This window comes from Eucyclogobius newberryi, unplaced genomic scaffold (assembly GCF_026437365.1).
Source record: "Eucyclogobius newberryi isolate DKJ021-1_F unplaced genomic scaffold, fEucNew1.0.hap1 SCAF_20, whole genome shotgun sequence".
In the NCBI taxonomy this organism is placed as follows: domain Eukaryota; kingdom Metazoa; phylum Chordata; class Actinopteri; order Gobiiformes; family Gobiidae; genus Eucyclogobius; species Eucyclogobius newberryi.
In genome coordinates, this window is record NW_027315835.1 from 18315524 (window position 1) to 18334985 (window position 19462).

At 41.0% G+C, this 19462-nt stretch overlaps 5 protein-coding genes across 8 annotated transcripts; 3 read left to right on the plus strand and 2 right to left on the minus strand.

Moving 5' to 3' along the window:
• The first annotated feature begins 1319 nt into the window (after positions 1-1319).
• On the plus strand, positions 1320-5991 carry atp6v0cb (ATPase H+ transporting V0 subunit cb). Its single transcript, XM_072456230.1, has 3 exons — positions 1320-1623; positions 4439-4622; positions 5025-5991. The coding sequence occupies exons 1-3, from the start codon at positions 1551-1553 to the stop codon at positions 5227-5229; spliced, it is 462 nt and encodes a 153-aa protein (XP_072312331.1). The 5' UTR covers positions 1320-1550; the 3' UTR covers positions 5230-5991.
• Positions 5992-6456: 465 nt separating this feature from the next.
• On the minus strand, positions 6457-8433 carry nubp2 (nucleotide binding protein 2 (MinD homolog, E. coli)). Its single transcript, XM_072456229.1, has 7 exons — positions 8300-8433; positions 7992-8104; positions 7730-7928; positions 7392-7546; positions 7110-7220; positions 6965-7034; positions 6457-6644 (listed from the first exon to the last, which is right to left on the minus strand). The coding sequence occupies exons 1-7, from the start codon at positions 8313-8315 to the stop codon at positions 6508-6510; spliced, it is 801 nt and encodes a 266-aa protein (XP_072312330.1). The 5' UTR covers positions 8316-8433; the 3' UTR covers positions 6457-6507.
• Positions 8434-8658: 225 nt separating this feature from the next.
• Positions 8659-12099, plus strand: spsb3b (splA/ryanodine receptor domain and SOCS box containing 3b). Of its 3 annotated transcripts, none has more exons than XM_072456226.1 (7): positions 8659-8787; positions 9961-10090; positions 10491-10677; positions 10942-11129; positions 11210-11312; positions 11389-11514; positions 11617-12099. In XM_072456226.1, the coding sequence occupies exons 1-7, from the start codon at positions 8681-8683 to the stop codon at positions 12039-12041; spliced, it is 1266 nt and encodes a 421-aa protein (XP_072312327.1). In that variant the 5' UTR covers positions 8659-8680; the 3' UTR covers positions 12042-12099. The 3 variants fall into 3 exon arrangements, with proteins under 3 accessions (XP_072312327.1, XP_072312326.1, XP_072312328.1); XM_072456225.1 differs by having other exon boundaries at positions 8669-8787; positions 9940-10090; XM_072456227.1 differs by having other exon boundaries at positions 8684-8787; positions 9929-10090.
• Positions 12100-12447: 348 nt separating this feature from the next.
• On the minus strand, positions 12448-14901 carry eme2 (essential meiotic structure-specific endonuclease subunit 2). Of its 2 annotated transcripts, none has more exons than XM_072456224.1 (8): positions 14351-14901; positions 13817-13938; positions 13669-13752; positions 13466-13590; positions 13314-13377; positions 13126-13241; positions 12868-13057; positions 12448-12801 (listed from the first exon to the last, which is right to left on the minus strand). In XM_072456224.1, the coding sequence occupies exons 1-8, from the start codon at positions 14817-14819 to the stop codon at positions 12646-12648; spliced, it is 1326 nt and encodes a 441-aa protein (XP_072312325.1). In that variant the 5' UTR covers positions 14820-14901; the 3' UTR covers positions 12448-12645. The 2 variants fall into 2 exon arrangements, with proteins under 2 accessions (XP_072312325.1, XP_072312324.1); XM_072456223.1 differs by having other exon boundaries at positions 13314-13389.
• On the plus strand, positions 14623-18805 carry mfsd1l (major facilitator superfamily domain containing 1-like). The gene is made up of 14 exons (XM_072456222.1): positions 14623-14649; positions 15320-15363; positions 16280-16380; positions 16486-16595; positions 16675-16730; positions 16808-16951; positions 17035-17193; positions 17260-17375; positions 17469-17569; positions 17695-17806; positions 17896-18033; positions 18110-18249; positions 18329-18437; positions 18540-18805. Exons 2-14 carry the CDS (start codon positions 15342-15344, stop codon positions 18666-18668), a joined length of 1437 nt encoding a protein of 478 aa, XP_072312323.1. The 5' UTR covers positions 14623-14649; positions 15320-15341; the 3' UTR covers positions 18669-18805.
• Positions 18806-19462: the final 657 nt, after the last annotated feature.

Below are 19462 nucleotides of genomic sequence, written 5' to 3' on the forward strand. Positions count from 1 at the left end.
AAGGAGTAAGACGCTTAAGTGTTAAGAGTACACGGAGAGAGGGGTGTTTTCCTGGACAGCCCCTGCCCCATGGATCATAAGGGTCTGTGCAGCGGATTAACTGGGACAAGCCAACCAACATTAACAGTCACTGTTGTTTTGCATCACCCTGAGACAAGGTGACCTAATGTGGATACATAAATACAACAAATGAGTGAGGTTCATTTGTGATAAATCTTAATAGATTTGCCTAGGCCTAGTTGTACACTTGCATACAAAAATGCAAATGTGTTTTATACATTTCTCTCAGAATTACAATGTGGCACTGTTTAATTCTGCAGTGCAACAAAGATGAGGTCTTTAGCAGAACAAACAGGAGCTAACTAATAATTGCACTTATCACTTTAAAGAGGCTTTGTACACAATGACTGGTGGAAACTATATGCCTATTGACGGCATCCTCCTAATGTAAATACTGTGTGAAAATGTAAATGGTGAAAAGACATCATGAATTGACATAAAAACTGAATCCATGTCCTTTTTGTTCTGGTTGAGCGGTGTGTGGCCTGTGCCCTGAGGTAGAGTATTTTACTGTAAGTGTAGTGGATGGGGGGCTCTCCTAAGATGGGGGAGGGTCACAGTCTGACCAGAGAGGCAGAGGAGGATGATGATGGGTGATGGATGAAAACAGAGGAAGAGCAGTGGGCATGCGTTCTGTGTGTGACTCACTCATGCCATCTCTCCTGTGCTGCCCCAGCCTCACCCTCCTCTCTGCAGCGTGCACACAGTTTGCTTTAGGTGCAGAGGGGGTTCTTCCTCCCCCACCACAGTCATCCTCAAATTCTCCTTCAGTCACACGCACCACGCTGCTGCATGTCACAGCTGGATGTAAACCATCTCCTTTGCCAGTGTAAGGCGGTGGTGCTAAATGTGGACATAAGTTTATATTTCAGCGTTGCACTGTTTGATCAGTAGAAAATGAGAAAGGAACACATTAGGACACATGATCTATTTAGTGAAATGGTGGACATTTTCTTCCTACAAAGCATAGTTCCTTGGCCAACACAAACATTGTTTTAGAAGTAGGCCAGAGAATAGGACAGCCTCGTGTTTAACCCCATCCTGACATCGCAGTTGTGGTTTTGAAGGTGAAGGGAAGCCCTGCAGAGGACCAGACCATCCCCATGCCTCACAGGGGTGACCTTCACACATTCAACTGTCGCCATTTTATCCCAGAATAAATCTATCATTTGTCTTCATATTAGGGCTGTAGTCGTGAGTAAAAGCAGAGAAGACACGTCCATGGTGGAGTAAAAGATCATGTGCGCACCAGCAGCAGATGGGAGGTCCCGTCCGCGCGCTCGGTCAGGTGACACTTTCCGCCTCGCCATTTTGTGCTGCTGCGCCGGGTTTTATCCGTAGAGTCGTGACTGTCCCGTTTACAGAGGTAGTTAGGTGGTCACACGATCCCCACGTCCTCGGCCTTCATCAGCTCCGTGGCCTTTGATAGCTTCAAAACTTGACAGCTTCTTCTTTTATATTTAGTTTATTTTTGTATTCCTCACGCCAGGATGTCTGCAGAAAGCCCCGAATACGCTCCGTTCTTCGCGGTGATGGGCGCCTCTGCGGCCATGGTGTTCAGCGGTAATTATACACTTTTATTCAGATTTAATTCTTGATACATTGCTGTTCGTGATAAAAACGTGATTGGCGTGTCCCATCCTTCTCCTCCTCAGGCGCCTTGTGCTCAGCCATGATCCGTATCTTACAGCTTACGTGCACCGCCATTCGCTATCTTTTGACTAAGACTTTGCTAATCTTTAGCTGACATTTATCAAGCCTTTGGTCCAGTAAAACGTTCAGCAAGTGGGATTTAGTCTCATTCACACGACGTTTGCGATAGTTTCTGTTTCAGGCTGTGGTGCTATGCTAATGCTAACCAGCTGATGACGACTACATGACGCTGTCACAGCTTTTGTGACACTGAGCAAGGAATACGTGGGGGAAATGTGAAAACGTTCAAATAAAACGCGTGCGTGAGTCTTTTCATGGCAGGGGACATTTGCTTTTGCCTGCTGAGATTGTAAACGTGCTAAGGAAATGCTACCGTAGATTATTAGACAGGCCCTTTCTGTGAAGACTTTAAACAAGCAGACTGGCCTAACCTGTGTCTTTACAGCAGCATTCTTGCTTTACGTTTAAACTAACTGCCTTTAAACTAACTGGATTTGATATAGTGTAACTACTACATGTATCAATAGTCCAGTCCTTCCATCGATCGCACAATTTGTATCCTGATCAATTAGTTTGTATTGTCAGCTGTAATTTAAATTCAACAAAATGGTCAAATGATTTGTTCATGATTGACAGAGCTGCTTAACTTCCGTATTACTCAAAGGAATGATACAAAGTCACATGATGGTCACATGATGAGACTTCTGACTGAGAATCTCGAGTGTTTGAACATAAAGCTACTCACTTCAATCAATGTAATGATTTTTGTAATTTGTAATTGAGTTATGTATATCTGCATATTAGTTAAAAAACTAACTTTATTCACATTCAGCCAATCACTAAAGATTTAAAACGGATTGTATTGGATTTCTAATAAAGTAGGCTTCATTCATTAGAGTAAAAGATGTGAGATTTGGGCTGCTCGAGAACTATGTGGTTCTTCCTCGTGAGGTGCGGTCATATGTTGTCTTTACCGGTCACATGATTTACACCGGTGGTTATGAAATGACAGTGTCTCAAGCACCCAAAAGGTTATGGGTAATTAGGCCTCTGTAAAGGACTCTGCCGTCGTGGTGTCAGGTGATGAGACGACTGGTTTCATTGATCCTGATTCAGAGCAGATGGCACTGGCCTTCTGGTGATCATGATGGGAAGCGCACAAAAGTAACAAATGTACAAGATATCAGTTTTTAACAGAAAATGTGCAAACTGCAATATTAATTAAGCAGCACTTGTTTAATCTCTAAGAAAAGACACACAATTATAGAATATTGATGAGTTGCACAAAAGGAGGAACATTAAAAAAAATAAAAAGTAAAACATGATTTATCTATTCCTCGCACGACGGCTTCCTCATTTTGACCTGCTTTGGCCCTGTCCAGCTTTGCGGGGGCTGTTCCAAGGCAAGAGCGTGAGCGTGTCTAGCTAGAGACACATCCCACTTTGACGTCACAGGACGTCACAAGGGCACCCCACACATCAAATATCATGCTGCAAGATGTAAAGCTCTTTACCGAAAATGACAGGATTAGGATTACTGCCAGAGGTTTTGCTTCACCGTTGCCATGCATCAAACCTGTGACGATGATGACTGATGTCGAATAGAATGAATGAAGGCCTCTAGACAGCAGGGTTCACTAATGTTTGAATGCTAATTTTAACAGAATAGAAACCTTTTGTCTATGCCAGGTTTGTCTGTTAGGCAAAGTTTATTTGTAGAGCACATGCCATACACAAGGCAATTCACACAATAGGAAAAAATGCATTAAAATCACAAAAAAGACATTAAAGAGAAGAGTGCAAATAAAATCCAATCATCAGTCACTGCACAGCTAAACAAAACCGTTTTAGCCTAGATTTGAACATGGTTATAGTTGAGGCCTGTCTTGCATCTTCAGGAGGACTGTTGCATACAGCTGAAACCCTGTTACCGTCAGATGGTCTGGTCACTGCTGGGTTTACAATGATGTTGATGGAATCGGTCACGGTGTGAATCGATATGGAGCGACTGGGGTTGTGGCTGGCTGCCATGTGTACATTAGGGATTGACTGACTTAACTTCTTTTTGCCATTTGAAATGTACGGGCCTTGTTTATTAGGATAAGCACTAGACAAGTGCATAAGTCACCAGGCAGTTTCCCTGACACATTTACAATTTCATATATTATCTTTGGTAGAAAGTCTTTACTGGGTTCTAATTTTAGCCCTGCGTTCTCCTGCAGTAGGACGGTGCTGTGACGTAGAGGACTCTGCTCTTCATCACAGGCTGTCCCGGCAAATGCTGATGATGCACTTTGTACTCCTCCCTTTTTCATTTTACTGATGCCATGCTCCAGCTAGCCTGTTCCGTTTTGCAGCGGTGCCGTCTTGCTCTTGTGGCTTGAATATAGTTTCATTTTTACTTGCTATCAAACATACCTCAGATCCTTAAATGTGGTACTTGACCAATGGTTTGACTTCATTGTATTTCCCTAGGTTGAGCCATAGTGGATGTTTACGAGGAAGTAAAACTAACATGTGTTTTTGATCACGCCCTTTTTTCTATTGTGCAATGTCCGCTGATTCTACAGTACAGTAATGTTCACTAATGAATTTGAGCTATCGTGACATAAGCGACATTTTACCATGTCTAACTTTCATGAAATGGTTCTGTCAATTTCAAGGTACATTCAAGTGACCTAAATGTGAGTATTTTTGAACACTTGCTTGTCTCCTCTCTCGCCAGCCTTGGGAGCGGCCTATGGAACAGCCAAAAGTGGTACGGGCATCGCCGCCATGTCGGTCATGAGGCCAGAGCTCATCATGAAGTCCATCATCCCTGTGGTCATGGCGGGTATTATAGCCATCTACGGCCTGGTAGTAGCGGTGTTGATTGCCAACAACATTTCAGACAAGCTCAGCCTCTACAGGTGAGTGTGTGTGTGTTTACTCCATTCATGTTTCTTACGCTGTATTTATCCACGCAGCAAAAAAGCTTATGAGAAGTGAGGTCAAATAAGTCATATTGCTAATAAATGCATCCATTGTCGTTCAGTGACCATGATTTACAATTCATTTTGAGTAAACAAAGAATGTATAAATCTGTTTTTAAATGCTACGCAATGAAAATGGGCAAAACGGATGTGTAAAATAGAACCTTTACATCGATTATACTAAAATGTGATTCGCTTTTGCAGCTGCCCAGAGTGAGAGACAAACGGATAAAAAAAATTGCATATTGTTCTTGTCACATTTGTAGTTGTAAATAGCTTTTTCCCCCACTGTGTTAAGATGATAAATGAATGTTTTGACATGCGAGTATCTGTGTGCAGGAGTTTCCTTCACCTGGGAGCCGGGCTGAGTGTAGGCCTGAGCGGGCTGGCGGCAGGATTTGCGATCGGCATCGTGGGCGACGCAGGAGTGAGGGGCACAGCTCAACAGCCAAGGCTATTCGTGGGCATGATCCTCATCCTTATTTTTGCTGAGGTCTTGGGGCTCTATGGGCTAATTGTTGCCCTAATTCTCTCTACGAAGTAAACGCCCAAACATCTCCAAGATCTGTCCTTTATGTTGCTGCTGGAGAAGGTGTAAAACGGGGGGAAAAATTCCAATTTCTGCCACACAAAATGAAACGAGTGAAGGCAAGGGGGGAAACTTATTAAAATGGATCCATGAATATGGTCTTATATCAACAATGTGTACAGTTGTCCCAGTTTGATAGTCAACTTGTAAATGCGCAATGTAGTGATTTGTCGGTCTTGTGTGTGCGTGTGTGTGTTTCAAAAAGTTGTATGATTTCTTCTCCCTCCACTTTTTTCAGGCCTAGAGGCCGGCTGAGGCAGCTCGGCCTCTGGTCTATGAAAGCTGACCAAAGGGCCGCAGAGCTTTTATGTCCCCCATATCATTGTGGGAGTTGACACGATTTCTGCATTTAATCTTAAGGATCTATTTGTAAAGAGAAATGTGTATGGTTTTTGTTTTTCCCAATGATTTTTATTTATAATAAATTGTTAATTGAACTTAAATCCAAGGATATATTATACATATATACAGATATACAAATATCTATATAGATAGATTTATGCACTGTGGGTTAATTGTTATAAGTGGTTGGATTCCTCTGGATGTATCTTAACAATTAAGATTGCCTTTAGTATGTTTCTGGTGGAGTGGGAGTTGTGTGTAGCTGTATTCTAATCATTACGCGACATTCTCAAACCTCAGTGTATTCCTGTAGTGCTACTGTTTGCATTAAAGATGTGTGCCCAGTGGTGGGTGTCACAAGTGTAATTTTCCAAATTCATCTCCATTTCATCCTTCTCACTCATTTGTGGCTGTATCTCATCTCTTCAACATGCCAGCCATTCAAATCCTGCACGGAGTTCAGTGTTTTGTTGCTGTTGGTTCTGACGCTCTCAAGCAGGTGATTTTGTGACATTGTATTCCAGATCAAAAGTCTGTATGCTTTGACTGGCTGGACATTGGTGATGCATTCTGTAGCAAATAGAAATCATGGGATTGTCAAAACTTCTAATTTGATCTGGGGTATGTTTTCTTAAAATGGCACTGCTTCTAGCACATTTACTGAAACGCCAACCTAAAATGCTGTATTAACTTATCCTGATGTGTCGACGTGATTGTTTTCACAATCAAATTAAAGAAGATTCCAACATAGATTTGGTTTGGCTTTCACACAAAAAATTGCTTTCGAGTAATCCTTTGACCCTAATCTGCAATAGTATTGAATATGACACAGTATTATGGACTTCAGACAAATGTTTAATAGTTTAAGTCATCATAATACAAAAATAATCGTCAATTTTCAAGGCTTTTGAGGAGAGTTGCACAAATGCTGCTTATTGCACTGAATGTGGCACTTTCTGGGAATAACTGCATGAAGTCCTTGCCTTCCTCTGTGCTTGTGCTCAATTGTGGATCCAAGGGCACAGAACCTGCAAAAGATACAATTTAGTATGACAACTTCATGTATCCACATTATTATTATTGGGCCACACAGTGAGTAAAGTAGCAGCTTCATTACACTGCTTTCAAATGTGCACACAATATGGATCAGTGAAAGAGAAACTGTTAATAAATCTATTAATTTGACTGAGGGTTATTGATCATGGGGATTATGTGAAGGCCAATACTACAATGCTGTCTGCACAGAGCGTTTCAGCAGTGATGTACAAGGCCTCAGATACATGAATGAAAGGCAATACCGCATATGACACCTTGTGGTTGAAAGCTTACATTACAAGCCCTGCCTTACCTAGAAAGACTGATCCAGTGAGTTTGGCCAACTCTTCGCCGCCGCCCTTTGAGAAGATGTTACTGCATTCCTGAGAAGTGAATTGGAAGTTTAAGATGAAAAACTGGTAAGTGTTGTGTAGTCTAAACTTGAGGAATATACTCACTGAACAATGTGGGCAAACAAATCCACTCATGTTTTCAACAATGCCCAGTATACGAACGCCTGTCTTCTTACAAAAGGTGATTTCTCTTCTCACATCCCCTGTAGACACGGCCTTTAAGTGATACAATGGAAAGGGATAAGATTCATTTTGAATGAATGTTTATCTTGTATTATGTCTGATCACATAACTAGAAACAATTATATAAGATACACATTCCCTTGAGGATAACAGTGGTTTAATAAAGTTTGTCTTAGTAACATTACAACAATGAACCAGTGTTACCTGTGGAGTAGTGACCAGCACAGCTCCATCCACTCTGTGTTTCTTCAAGTTCTCGAGCACAGCCAAATGCTCATCTGATGTCCCTGGAGGAGTGTCCACGAGAAGTACGTCCAGCTCTCCCCAAGATACATCCGACACAAACTGACCTATCAAAGCTGTAGATGAGAGCTCATTAATAAGAAAATAAGATTTTTTTTTTTAATAGTAAATCTAATTTAATCCATGTTTAAATTAATGCCTCCATTATCTATACAAAATTGAAATATACAAACACAAAAGAAAGTCTAACGCTGAACTGTACAAAAAGTCTTTAAAAAAAACAAGACAAAGGCAAGTACCTGTCTTCTTAGGGCCCCTCCACACTACTGCCTCGTCAGGATCCTCCATGAGAAAGCCAATGGACATCAGAGCAAGACTTTTCTCAGCATCTGTGTAGACTGGCACCCATCCTGCGTCACACTGGTGCACATCTGGACGCCCAACACTTAACATCCGAGGAATACTGGGGCCACACAGGTCAACATCTAGGATACCAACCTTATGAACACATCATTGTTTAGTTTCATACTCGCACTATGTAGGTTAAAAGTACATCCTCACCTTCTTGCCCTCTTGTCTAAGGGCCAGGGCCAGTTCTGTGGTGATGGTACTTTTTCCAACTCCACCTTTTCCAGACAGGACAAGCACCACATGTCGCACATTGGATAAGTTGTCTGGTTTGGTGTAGAATAAAAAAGCAACACAATTATAGAGAACACTTTGCGAAACTTTTTCTTGACAAGCATGATATTGCAGCATTGTTACATAACCCACATTTATAAATCAGATCACGGCTGACATAATCTGTGTAAAATTCAGCTGTTGTTATTCCAGCTTTGGCAAAAGTGTAGAAAGAAGTTTTAAATTACCAGTATTTTGTTCCATATTACTCGTGTCTGTGCCTGATGCACGCAGATTCGTGATACCAAGCACTTCCGTGTCTCATGACGCACGACCAATAGTATGGCCAATCGCCGATCACGCTTTGGGCTGAAGTCCCGCCCTCGTCACTTCAACGCCAATGACATTACGTTCTTCTTCTTTGGATTTTAAGCAACCTTTCACGACCAAATATAAATAAAATAATTGATTATATATGGAAATGAAATTAATCAATATGATTATCACTAAGGTTATTTACAAATTATACATTTGTAATAAATAATGCATAAATCAGACGTCGATGGGGTTAGACTCCTCCTTCCACCCGGGTCTTATCCAATACATGCAGATGGGGGCGTGGAAAAGTAATGTTTACTTATGTGACAAGGTTCACGGCACCTGTCCAAGTCAGATCTGGACCACGTTGGAATCAAATGAGTCACTGCAAGACCGCGTCCAAGAAGACCACCATAAGGTAAGAGACTGCCTTCTTTTGCACAGTTGTTACGTCTTCAATTGTTGCGATTAAAAAAGGCGTCGAGTAGACAATTAGATCATTATTCGAGTTTATACCATATTGTTGAGGATTCCACTATTAAGCTCTCATACACATAATTCGATACATAGCCTATTATAGTTGATTTAGCTAAAACATTTGAAATACAGTGTTAGGCACCGTGTTGTTCAGAGTGTTGTTGTTGTTGTTGTTGTTTTATGGCGGTTGGCATCCGAGTGTTGCATTACCGCCAGACTTTATTCCTCAGACGTTTCGTAGTCCTCAGACTCTGTCGTAGTCCGTAAAAGTACTCCTCCCATCGCTTTGGCGTTACAAAGCCCATGAGGTCATGATGTGTTTTTGTGACTAGAATAGTTGTTGTGTCAGAGACCAACCGGCTTTATTCCAGGGAGACTCTTCTTCACCTTCCTCGCCCTCTTTGACGTTCGGTGCTTTGGAAGTACAAAGCCCATGAGGTCATGGGACGTCTTTGTCGTTTTATCCTTTAGAAGTCCTTCTTCCATCACTTTGGCGTTTCTAGGCCCATGAGTGCGTCTTTGTTGAAGCTTATGTAGGGCAAGGACCAATTAAAGTAAGACTAGCCCCAGACTAATCTAAATGAATGCTATAGCGGGCAGCATCTGGTGCGCTTAGAAACATGCCTCTATGCAAAGAAAATTCTAGAAATAATATCACAGTATCGAACGTGAAAGAAATACTTATAGTACAATGTATTATTGAACTGTCAGCTAGAGACCTTTCCAAAATACAATACATAATAATAATAAGATAAGATAAGATAAGATAACAACAACAGTATGGCTACATAAATAGTATGTAATAGTTAAATATTAGAATACTTATTTATTGTAAATTCAATTAATTAATTAATATTTGAGAACGTCATCAGATTTTTCAACACTGTTCAATCGTAAAGCGTATAAAAATGTCATAAATATAAATGGCAACCATCACACAGTCTAGAAAATGTGCTCTATGAGCTATGCAACATTGCATTACTGAATCTCTTCAGTGGTCAGACATCGATATAGCTATCCTTGGCCTCAGCAGACATGCAGTAACCCGAGTGTGTGTGTGTGACCTACTATGCATGTGCCAGCTGGTCATAAGGTGTCGGCCTGCTGTCCACAGAGCTGCCATGCTGAGAAGGACCAGGAACGGCAGAGCGCGCCTGGCCTGGACTGAGACTCAGAGAGAGGCAGATGCCCTGGCACTGATCCAGACATGGAACAGAACAGAAGAGCAACAGGAAGCATTCCAGGTAGAGACTTGTAGCCAAAATACATGATGAGGGGATACAATAAAGGCCAACAAATCTGCAATGTACATAATATCCCACCAGTGTTACTAGTAGTTTTCCATTGAAACTGCCCCATGTCTAAAATGGTTTTGAGCACAGTAGTAGGGCAGAGGGTATTTTTGGAATGAGTCTAATTTTGCATGCCGGTACACGTGACTTGTCCGTCCTATGGGAATCCAGAGCAACTTTTAGGGAAAGGGTTAAATGTCCAAGACCGTATGGGGGGTTATATAGGCACCATCACTCACTCAGTGGGGCAATTGTGAAGGCAGATTTTCAGGACACTTCAACTTGACCAAGTGAAATTACAATAGACACTTCTCCGAAGGTAATGGCTGCTGCGTGTGCCGTTTGTCGTCAGATTCACGATTTGCCCGTGGAGGTGGATCACCTAGAGCCTGTCCCTGAGGTGCTGGCTCTGCCTAGTACAGTCCCAGTGACAGGGGAGTCCTTCTGCCAGTGTCAGCAGCACGATGAGACCACTCTGGGGACCATTCTCAACGGGTTCAACCTCATCAGCGACTGCAGGTGTGGAGAGGAGGATCAAGGTGAAACAACTTAATAGTTTATTTGCATGTGGAAGAAAATTACAGATCCAATTGAATATTAGAGGAATGACATTCATCCTCAAATGTTTATGTGTTACCTTTTTTAATTATTATTTGTTTATTTACATTTAATGTGTATACGGTAATATACAATAATGCCAATTATTAAAATAATTTATTCAACAATTGAATTCAATGTAAAAATTCTTGCATGCATGACCACACAGCTAATGTGTGACCTAATTCAATTCATATTGTTTGTAGATTTTGACTGGGTTTGGGATGAAAAGTGCAACGTCACTGGAGCATTCTTGAGCAGTGAGAACAGGAAAGTGAGTTTTCACTCAGACTACAGCTGTGGCACGGCTGCTATCAGGGGCAACAAGCAGCTCACAGAGGGACAGCACTTCTGGGAGGTGAAGATGACCTCACCAGTCTATGGAACAGATATGGTGGGATTTTTGTCTAAATTTTTTGTCTTTAATTTAATTAAAGTTGCAAAACTAATGTTTCTTGGGTTGGGTTGTTGCAGATGGTGGGAATAGGAACATTGGAAGTGAACTTGGAAAAGTTCAAATACAGTTTTGGGAGCTTCTTGGGTCATGATGAAGACAGCTGGGGGCTTTCCTACACAGGTAATTGGACAGTACAATAGTTAATGTACTTTCAACCCTGGGCCATACACAAACTTAAACCCTGATGTGTCAAAAGGTCTGTTTCAGCACAAAGGCGACAAAGTGAGGTTCTCCCCTCGGTTTGGTCAAGGGTCTATTATAGGAGTCCATCTGGACACTTGGCATGGAACGCTGACATTCTACAAGAACCGCCACTGCATAGGTATGGAGTGTGATTAGCTGTAGCACCAAGTATACTTTACTAATCATCATCTTTGCTCAACTGTGTGGTAAATAGATGCTATTAATACTTCCGCACCACCAGGGGTTGCTGCCAATAAGTTGCAGAATAAGAAGTTCTACCCAATGGCATGCTCCACTGCAGCCAAGAGCAGTATGAAGGTGATCCGTGCCTGCTACGCGCCCACCTCACTACAGTACCTGTGCTGTGCTCAGCTCCGCAAAATGTTTCCCCGCTGCCCGGATGTGCTGAGTGCTTTGGACGTACCGCCCGGTTTACGCAGCCTCCTCAGTGCTCAGATGGGCTGGGTGTTCTCCCTTAACAACAACAGCATTGAGAATAAGGACACTTTAGAGCCCACCGTGGAGTTGTCTGATATCTATTATGATGACAAAAGTCTGCCTTCCAGTCCGAGCATCAGTCCAATCCCCAGCCCAGTGTCCCTGTACTACGGCAGCTACAGCTCTGAGCCGGAGGATTACCAGAGCAAGAGGTGCCGATGGACATGACCAGTGTTTACGGAATTAGTTAAAAATCTCTACCTTTGCCATTGATGTCTCCTTTGTGTGAAATCTGAAAGAACATCACATGCATACGTGCATATGTAACTTATGTTTATAAAACTAATTATTCTAAAGAATCAATGTTTGTAGGTACAACATTTGATACGATCTGTTTAAAGATATATATATATATCATATATAATTATAACTTGCACTTTCATACTATTAAGAGCCATGTTCCTTTAGTTTTTGTCTTTGAAAGTCTAATATGCCATTACAGACAAATGGAGGTGGAGTCCTCATGCTACTCAGGAACTTTTCATACTCTGTTTTATAAACAGAATCTTTGTTTTTACAGTTATGTTTTGCTTACCTTTTTTTTTACTTGATGTTCTTAAATAAAAAATAATGATTGTATTAAGAAATGCACATGATTTATTCATTTAATCAATATTTTCTAGCATGAAACTTTTCCATGATTATAAATCTGTTATATACATAGTAATACATGATATCGCAGGAGTATTTTGTAAACAACACAACAAACATGTAAGCGACCAACTGGAGCCAAGATTTCATTAGAAACCATATTAGTATTACTATACTCAGACTAGTCCAGGACCAGCTGAGGATTTTGGCTTGTGAAGCAGCGGTAAACTCTGGAGGATATCTCTGGTCCAATGCGTCTCTCTTTACCTCCGGTCTTAATTAGAAGTCCAGCAAGCAAAACTTTTCTCTCCTCCTCGGATTCTAACTTCTGGTAAGCCTGAAACACAGGAAACATCTATTTGAGTCAATAATGCCCGGAGCATAAACCGGTCGTCTAACATACCTGTAAGAGGAGCTGAGGTGACTGATAGGCTGCAGTGACAGTGGCAGCCACAACAGGACTGACTCTGTTGAGCTGCTGTAACTGTAAAGCCCACACCTGCTCCAGCCCTGAGCCATCCCTTTCCACCCGAGCGCCGCTGGCCCACGAGCCGTCCACACAGAAGGGCAGCTCTGATTGCTCGGTCTGCAGTCTAAAAGCACAGAAATAAACAGCAAGTGTAGTAGAAATATGACATGGTTCATTAAGACTTGGGCATACTTATAAGGGCGTTTGGACAATGCTTTGGTCACAGCTGCAACTTGGTTAGTCACACCCTGCCATCCATCCAAGAAAACTAAGGAGACATTCTTGTACAGCTGCAGATGGACAAGGACCTAGAAGTAAGCCGTATAAGTTTATGTCGATAAAAATAAATCAGAAATAAGCAGAGTAAAAAGACAGCTAACCTCTTCAATTTCTAGTTGGTCCATTCCTAAATCGGAGGCTAGAGTTTCTTTATATGAGTCTCCACTTAAAGAACTGCTAATGTTGAGTTAAAACAAAAAAGTTAATAAATTGTGCACATAATCTGATTATACAAATGAAAGAATCTTCTTACGTGTGTTCAAGTGGAGAGTATGTCACCAGGATTGTGACCACCTTTTTTGCATCCCGATTCAAAAACTCCAGCAGAGGGCTTAAAAATGAATTCCTGCCTGTTCCATCACCTCCTTTATTCAACAACTATAAAATGAACAAGAATATCTACCAACAGTACCATGGGCGCTGCATGTATTATTTAACAATACTCAAATAACTTACATTCACCGCAGGGACCAGATCTAAAAAGTCACTCCACCCAATTACCAGCAGAACCTGCTCTTCTTCCACTATTTTATCACCATCCTAAAGGAAGAAGATGATATTTGTGCAACAGCACTTTTTATTAAGGGAACATTTACACGCTTACCTCGGGGAGTTGTCTGGACCATGTGATCGAGTGACTGAGACGCTGACTTTCAATAAGAAATTTCCATTCAAATGAAGATAATGTTCCAAGTAAAATGTCTGAACCTTCTTGTTGCAAAAGAGCTGAAGAAGAAAGAAATAAACAATTACAAAATAAAATGTGCAGAGTGGACTGGAGCCTGGACTGAGGTAGATTGTTGCTGTGCATGTTTGTTATGACCGAATCACTAAGATATTAAGGCACCAAATTATTGTTTAACTCCAAAATATTCTTTCCCTGTGTCTTAGAACTTGTCATTGTGGGTGACAGAGAGTCTAAAGCTGCTATTATGTTGCCTGGGATCCAGAATACACACTTCTCCAATACCAATGCCAAAAACAAAATAAAAATACAGAGAACTACAGCAAATAATTCAGTACTTTCCAAGCAAATTATTATATGGACCTATGGGAATGGAATACTAAATCTATTTACAATGACAATATATACATTAAAGAGTATGAGTTTATCTTATAATGGCATCCCTGTATGTACCTGGGTCAATGCCCACAGTGAGACATTTGAGGCAGTTCTCTGGTCTGAGAGTCTTGATGCGTTGTGCAGCCTCTCTCCTCCTCTGCTGCTCCACTTTCTTCTCTTCCTTCTCCTGAGCCTTTGCAGCCTTGGCTCTCTCCCTGGCCTCCTTTCTCTCCTGGGCCTTTTGCATGTCCAGCTCCATCTCCTCTTTGCTCCGGCGTTTCCTGGTGGGACTGGGAGTACCACCAGGACCTGCTGAGGTTTGGGGAGGAGGAGGCAAAGTAGACGTTTTTCTGGACTTGTTTTTAGCTGCAGGAGGAGATTGAGGAGACTTGTCATCATTCGTGCCCACTGTTATCGACGGGATCGTTGTTTCTTTCTCGTGACATTTTAATTCTGGTGTTGGTTTGTTTTCTACCTCAATTTCATCCTCGGATTCAGATATTTCCCATGTTTTAGCTCGACGCAATGCAGACATTTTATCCATCTTGAAATACCAACTGTCAGACCTGCTGTTGTAGACATAAATACGACATTCCTATAAATATCAAGGTTTCCCCTCAACAATCTTAAACTATAAAAAGATGTTGGTTTTTTGTTGGGTTTTTTACTCCTACGGGTGCCCACAAGGGGACAAATATCCTTTTACAGTGTGAAATATACTAATAAATTCTAAAAGGAACACGTATTTTATTCGTGGTATAAATGTGTAATCACATAACAAGTATATATTGTTGTTAATATTAATATTCTTAAACGTGTATTGAAGTTGAACAAAATAACCGTCTGTTCATGTTTCCAGCGGAACTATTTGTGTAACGCTCGTGACGTACGATGTATAAACAACCTGCGCACCCGAAGCGGCTTCAGATTTGTATCCGTATACTTTAGAGATCTACAGTGAGTGCTAGCAGCTGACCTGTGCTAGGCCAGCTCTGTCCATGTAAACAACACTAAATAATGTGATTTCAGTTTTTCTCTGTTGTCGCTTTCAATCTTTTCTTGCATAATGGCTCAACCCGCAGAGCAAGGTAAGTCTGAATAATGTTATTTACACGCATAGCAGCACTGATTTACTACCCTTTGTCTAGTGTTGTTCTCATCTGGGTAAGAAAAAAAACAACAACTCAGCAAGTGATGATTTTTAGGGTCGTCCAAAAACTCATGTGACAGGAAAGCCACAAAAGAACTTTTTATTTTTATTTACTTTAAATACTCTTCAGCTATAGTTTTCGTGTCATAACATGGAACTAACTTGTGTGAGTGTGTACATGGACTGTGCATTAGGTTAACACTTATAGATTGTATTTTTTATTTGCAAGGACAATGTACAAAAAAAAATAAAAATGCCTTGTACCAGGAAAATGTCCAGTTGTAGTTCCTGTGCAGGACAGTTTCATGTTGCAATCTATAAAAACTGTATTTAAATCTGGGGTACCTCCAAATAGGTAGTAGGTTTATAAATCTGACTAGATCATCCCCAGCTCTCACAAACCCTTTGGCACGTCGTTAATTCACAAGCATTCATTTTTGTGCTGTATATAGCTTTAAAATGGCCTTTTTCAGACTGTGAAGTGGAACTGGAGTGGACCACCCAATCAGCCAAGCAGAACACTTATTTAAGCTCTTACTTCTGGCTTGACGAGACATAAAATACTTTATTATAAGCTGCAGACCGCACGCAGTGGTCTAATTTTTGCTTGCTTTAACGAGATACTATTTGAGGGAAAATGTACTCATTTACCAAAAAAAAGTCACATACCCCAGCTTCAAACAAAGATAGCTACTTTACAGTTCTGTATCTTACTGTGAAACATGGTAATTAAATAATTAGATACTGGTTCTGGGTTCATATTTATGTATTTATGTATTTATGATGTACCAAATCCATTTATTGGCCTTGAATGCCTTTATTCAGTAATAACTAAGTATACTTTATATTCACAGGCTATTATCGCTTTGTGGTGCTGTTCTTCAACTGCCTGCTGACGTTTGGATCCTACTTCTGCTTTGACATGCCTAGTGTTTTGCAAGATCAGTTCCAAGGGGTATGTGCAGGAAGCCAAGGGCAAACAAGAGAAAAATGGACACCAACTTTACACACCAGAGTATAAATACCAGTGTATTTATTGCATGTATTTGATCTCTTCTAGAATCTGACCTGCTCCAATACTACAGTGATCAATTCGACAGTGGACTGTGTGGAGGGACTCGGCATGACCCCTCAGCAGTACAATCTTCTTTACGCTATCTATGCTTGGACGTAAGCGCATTCACACCCGTTGGATTGTCTCTGACCCACCAATATGATTAGATCACTCTGTCATCTCCTCTGTCAATAGGAACGCCATAGTGGTAATAGTGGCAGGCTTTCTGATCGACAAACTGGGAAATCGCTGTGAGTTTGTAGATTGCAAATCAGTGTGAAAAGGACAAGATGATTATTTGCATGGGTTTGTTTTCTTCTCGATGCAGTCGGCGTGTTTCTCTTCTCGTTCCTGTGCGTTTTGGGGTCTTCCCTGTTTGCCCTGGGTTCACACTTCAAAGGGACGCCTTATCTGCTGCCACTCATGCTCACTGGCCGGCTATTGTTCGGGTCAGGCAATGGATCTCTCACCAGTATGTGCACGAAAAACTTGAATTACAAGCGTGTTATGACTGCATTACTATTATTATTATTAAGCTATTATTGTTTTTCTTAGTTGTTCAGAACCGGATCACAGCATTTTGGTTCAAGGGGAAGGAGCTGGCCTTGGCGTTCGGTTTAACCTTGGCCTTTTCTCGTCTGGGCTCAGTGCTTAACTTCTTTCTCACACAGAGGTTTGAAGAAAGATTCGGCATGCAATGGACACTTTGGGGAGGTAGGTAGTGATACAACTATTTACAATGAGAAACTTCAATGCAGGTTAACTTCAATTTATCTGTAGGTGCGCTACTGTGCGTCCTTGGCTTTTCTTCTGCCATCATTGTCAGTGCCCTGGACAAAGTTGGAATGAAGCAGCTTGGTCTTGATGGCGCCGTTCAGGAGCAGTCTCGCAAAGTGGTATAAACAGTTTAACAAATATACATACTTCAATAGAATTACAATTATTCATTTTTTTAAACATAGCCTGGTTTTGTCTTGTTTGCTGTTCAGAGGGTTCAGGATGTGAAGCTCCTCTCGCTAAGATACTGGCTGCTGGTTCTCACCATTATGTTTTTCTACAATGGCATTTTCCCATTTATTGCTGATTCCAGGTAATAACAATCAATATATCCAAACATATTCTACTATATCTTGTTAGCGTTTAAACTGCTGGAAGCCTTGTTTTTGCGACACATTTTTCAAAGTTTGCTGCTATGTAAAACTTTGTCAATTGCAGCAAGTTCATCCAGGACAAATACAGTGACTACAGTCAGAAAGAGGCCTCGTATATCGCAGGGGCAGTGTATGACTCATCTCTGGTCCTATCAGCCTGTGTGGGAATACTAATAGTACGTACACATTCATTTATTTCCATATTTAAGTTTGATGAGAAGACATTTTAACAACATTGATTCACATTTGTGTTTGTGTTTCCCAGGATTACGTCGGTCTGCGTGGGGTTTTCGCTGTGGCTTGTGCTGTCTTTACAATACCAGTATTTGGTCTGCTGGCATTCACCTTTGTCCCGCCCCTTGTATCGACTGTTTGGCTCGGAGTCACCTATTCATTTGCTGCAGTAAGTTTTGTAACACCATTGTTAAAGACGACTATATATAAAGCTAAATTTAAACTGACTCTCTACTTTATCCTAGGCGAGCATGTGGCCATCTATTCCCCTGGTGGTTCCTCAGGCAACCTTAGGGACAGCCATGGGCCTCGCTACCTCCATACAGATGATTGGAATCGGTGTGTCCAATTTGGTGGTCGGACAGATTTTGGGAAACAAATCAAGGTTTGACCAACTTTGACTAAATGTAAAAGTTCTATTGTTTGTACATGTTAAACTCTGATTCTTTTTTTTTTATCTGTAGTGAAAAGATTCCCGTTTGGCGTTGGCAGAGAATGATGATCTTTATGTTGGCGAATACAATCTGCTGTATCATTGTCTCAGTTCTACTTAATATTGTGGACCACAGACAGGTTGGGCTCTTATTCTGTATTTTTCTTTACATATGCGATTTTGATTGATTGATTGATTGATTGATTGATTGATTGATTGATTGATTGACTCCATGTTTTTAGGGAGGTACTCTGAACAAGACGACCAAAAGATCAGAGCAGACGGAGCGAGAGGCTGACAGAGAACCACTCAACCCCGCACAGGAGCAGAGCGAGGAGGAAGAGGATGGACAGCATTCTATCAATTCATAACGTTTTTTTGTTGCTTAAAAGACTCTTAAAGGTGTTACTGTGGGACATTAATCTAAGTGACTGTAATTACCTGGGAATATTAACCTCCTTGTATTTCAAATCTTTACATAACAGACTGACATCTTTTAATGTTTTGTTTTGCTATAATCATTCTATTCGAATACTTTTCCAAAAAACATTTTCTAAGGAGTTTCTTTTTTTAATTTTAAGAATCGTTTTATTTGTTATTACGTTTTATTTGCTTGACAAAGGGAATGCATTTGTTACAGGAAAAATAAAGACACAATTTTATATACATTATGATGTGGAAGTAAAAAATGACACGAATTGAAAATATTGTTATTAGTGAACAGGCCCTTGCAACTGTTTTGTTTCTCATTGTCATTTGAAAGTACAATAAAAATAGCAGTTTGAAGAAAACACGTAAGGTGCAAATTGACATCACGTTACTTTTGTTTAGTCAGTAAATGCACTACATGTTATGGCCAGCAGGTGGAGCTCTGCCCAAATGAAATCTTTTTAACTCCGTTTGAGAGTTGCTGCAGCTCATGGAGCTATTTAAAATCGACCTTGAAGGAGCAGTCCATGGATGTGGCTGGTTCAAGTTGAATAATCAGGTGACTTTGCTTTGTGTTTAATAGTAGCACGTATATAATATTTAAAAATGATTTTACAGAAACGGCAAGACGTTCACATTGGCACATTGTTCTCTGGTTTGTTCTGTGTGGTTCTGACTCAGTCCTGTGTTTCACTCCTGAGCTCCTCTGGTTCAAAAGGTCTCTGGTCCCAGTGCC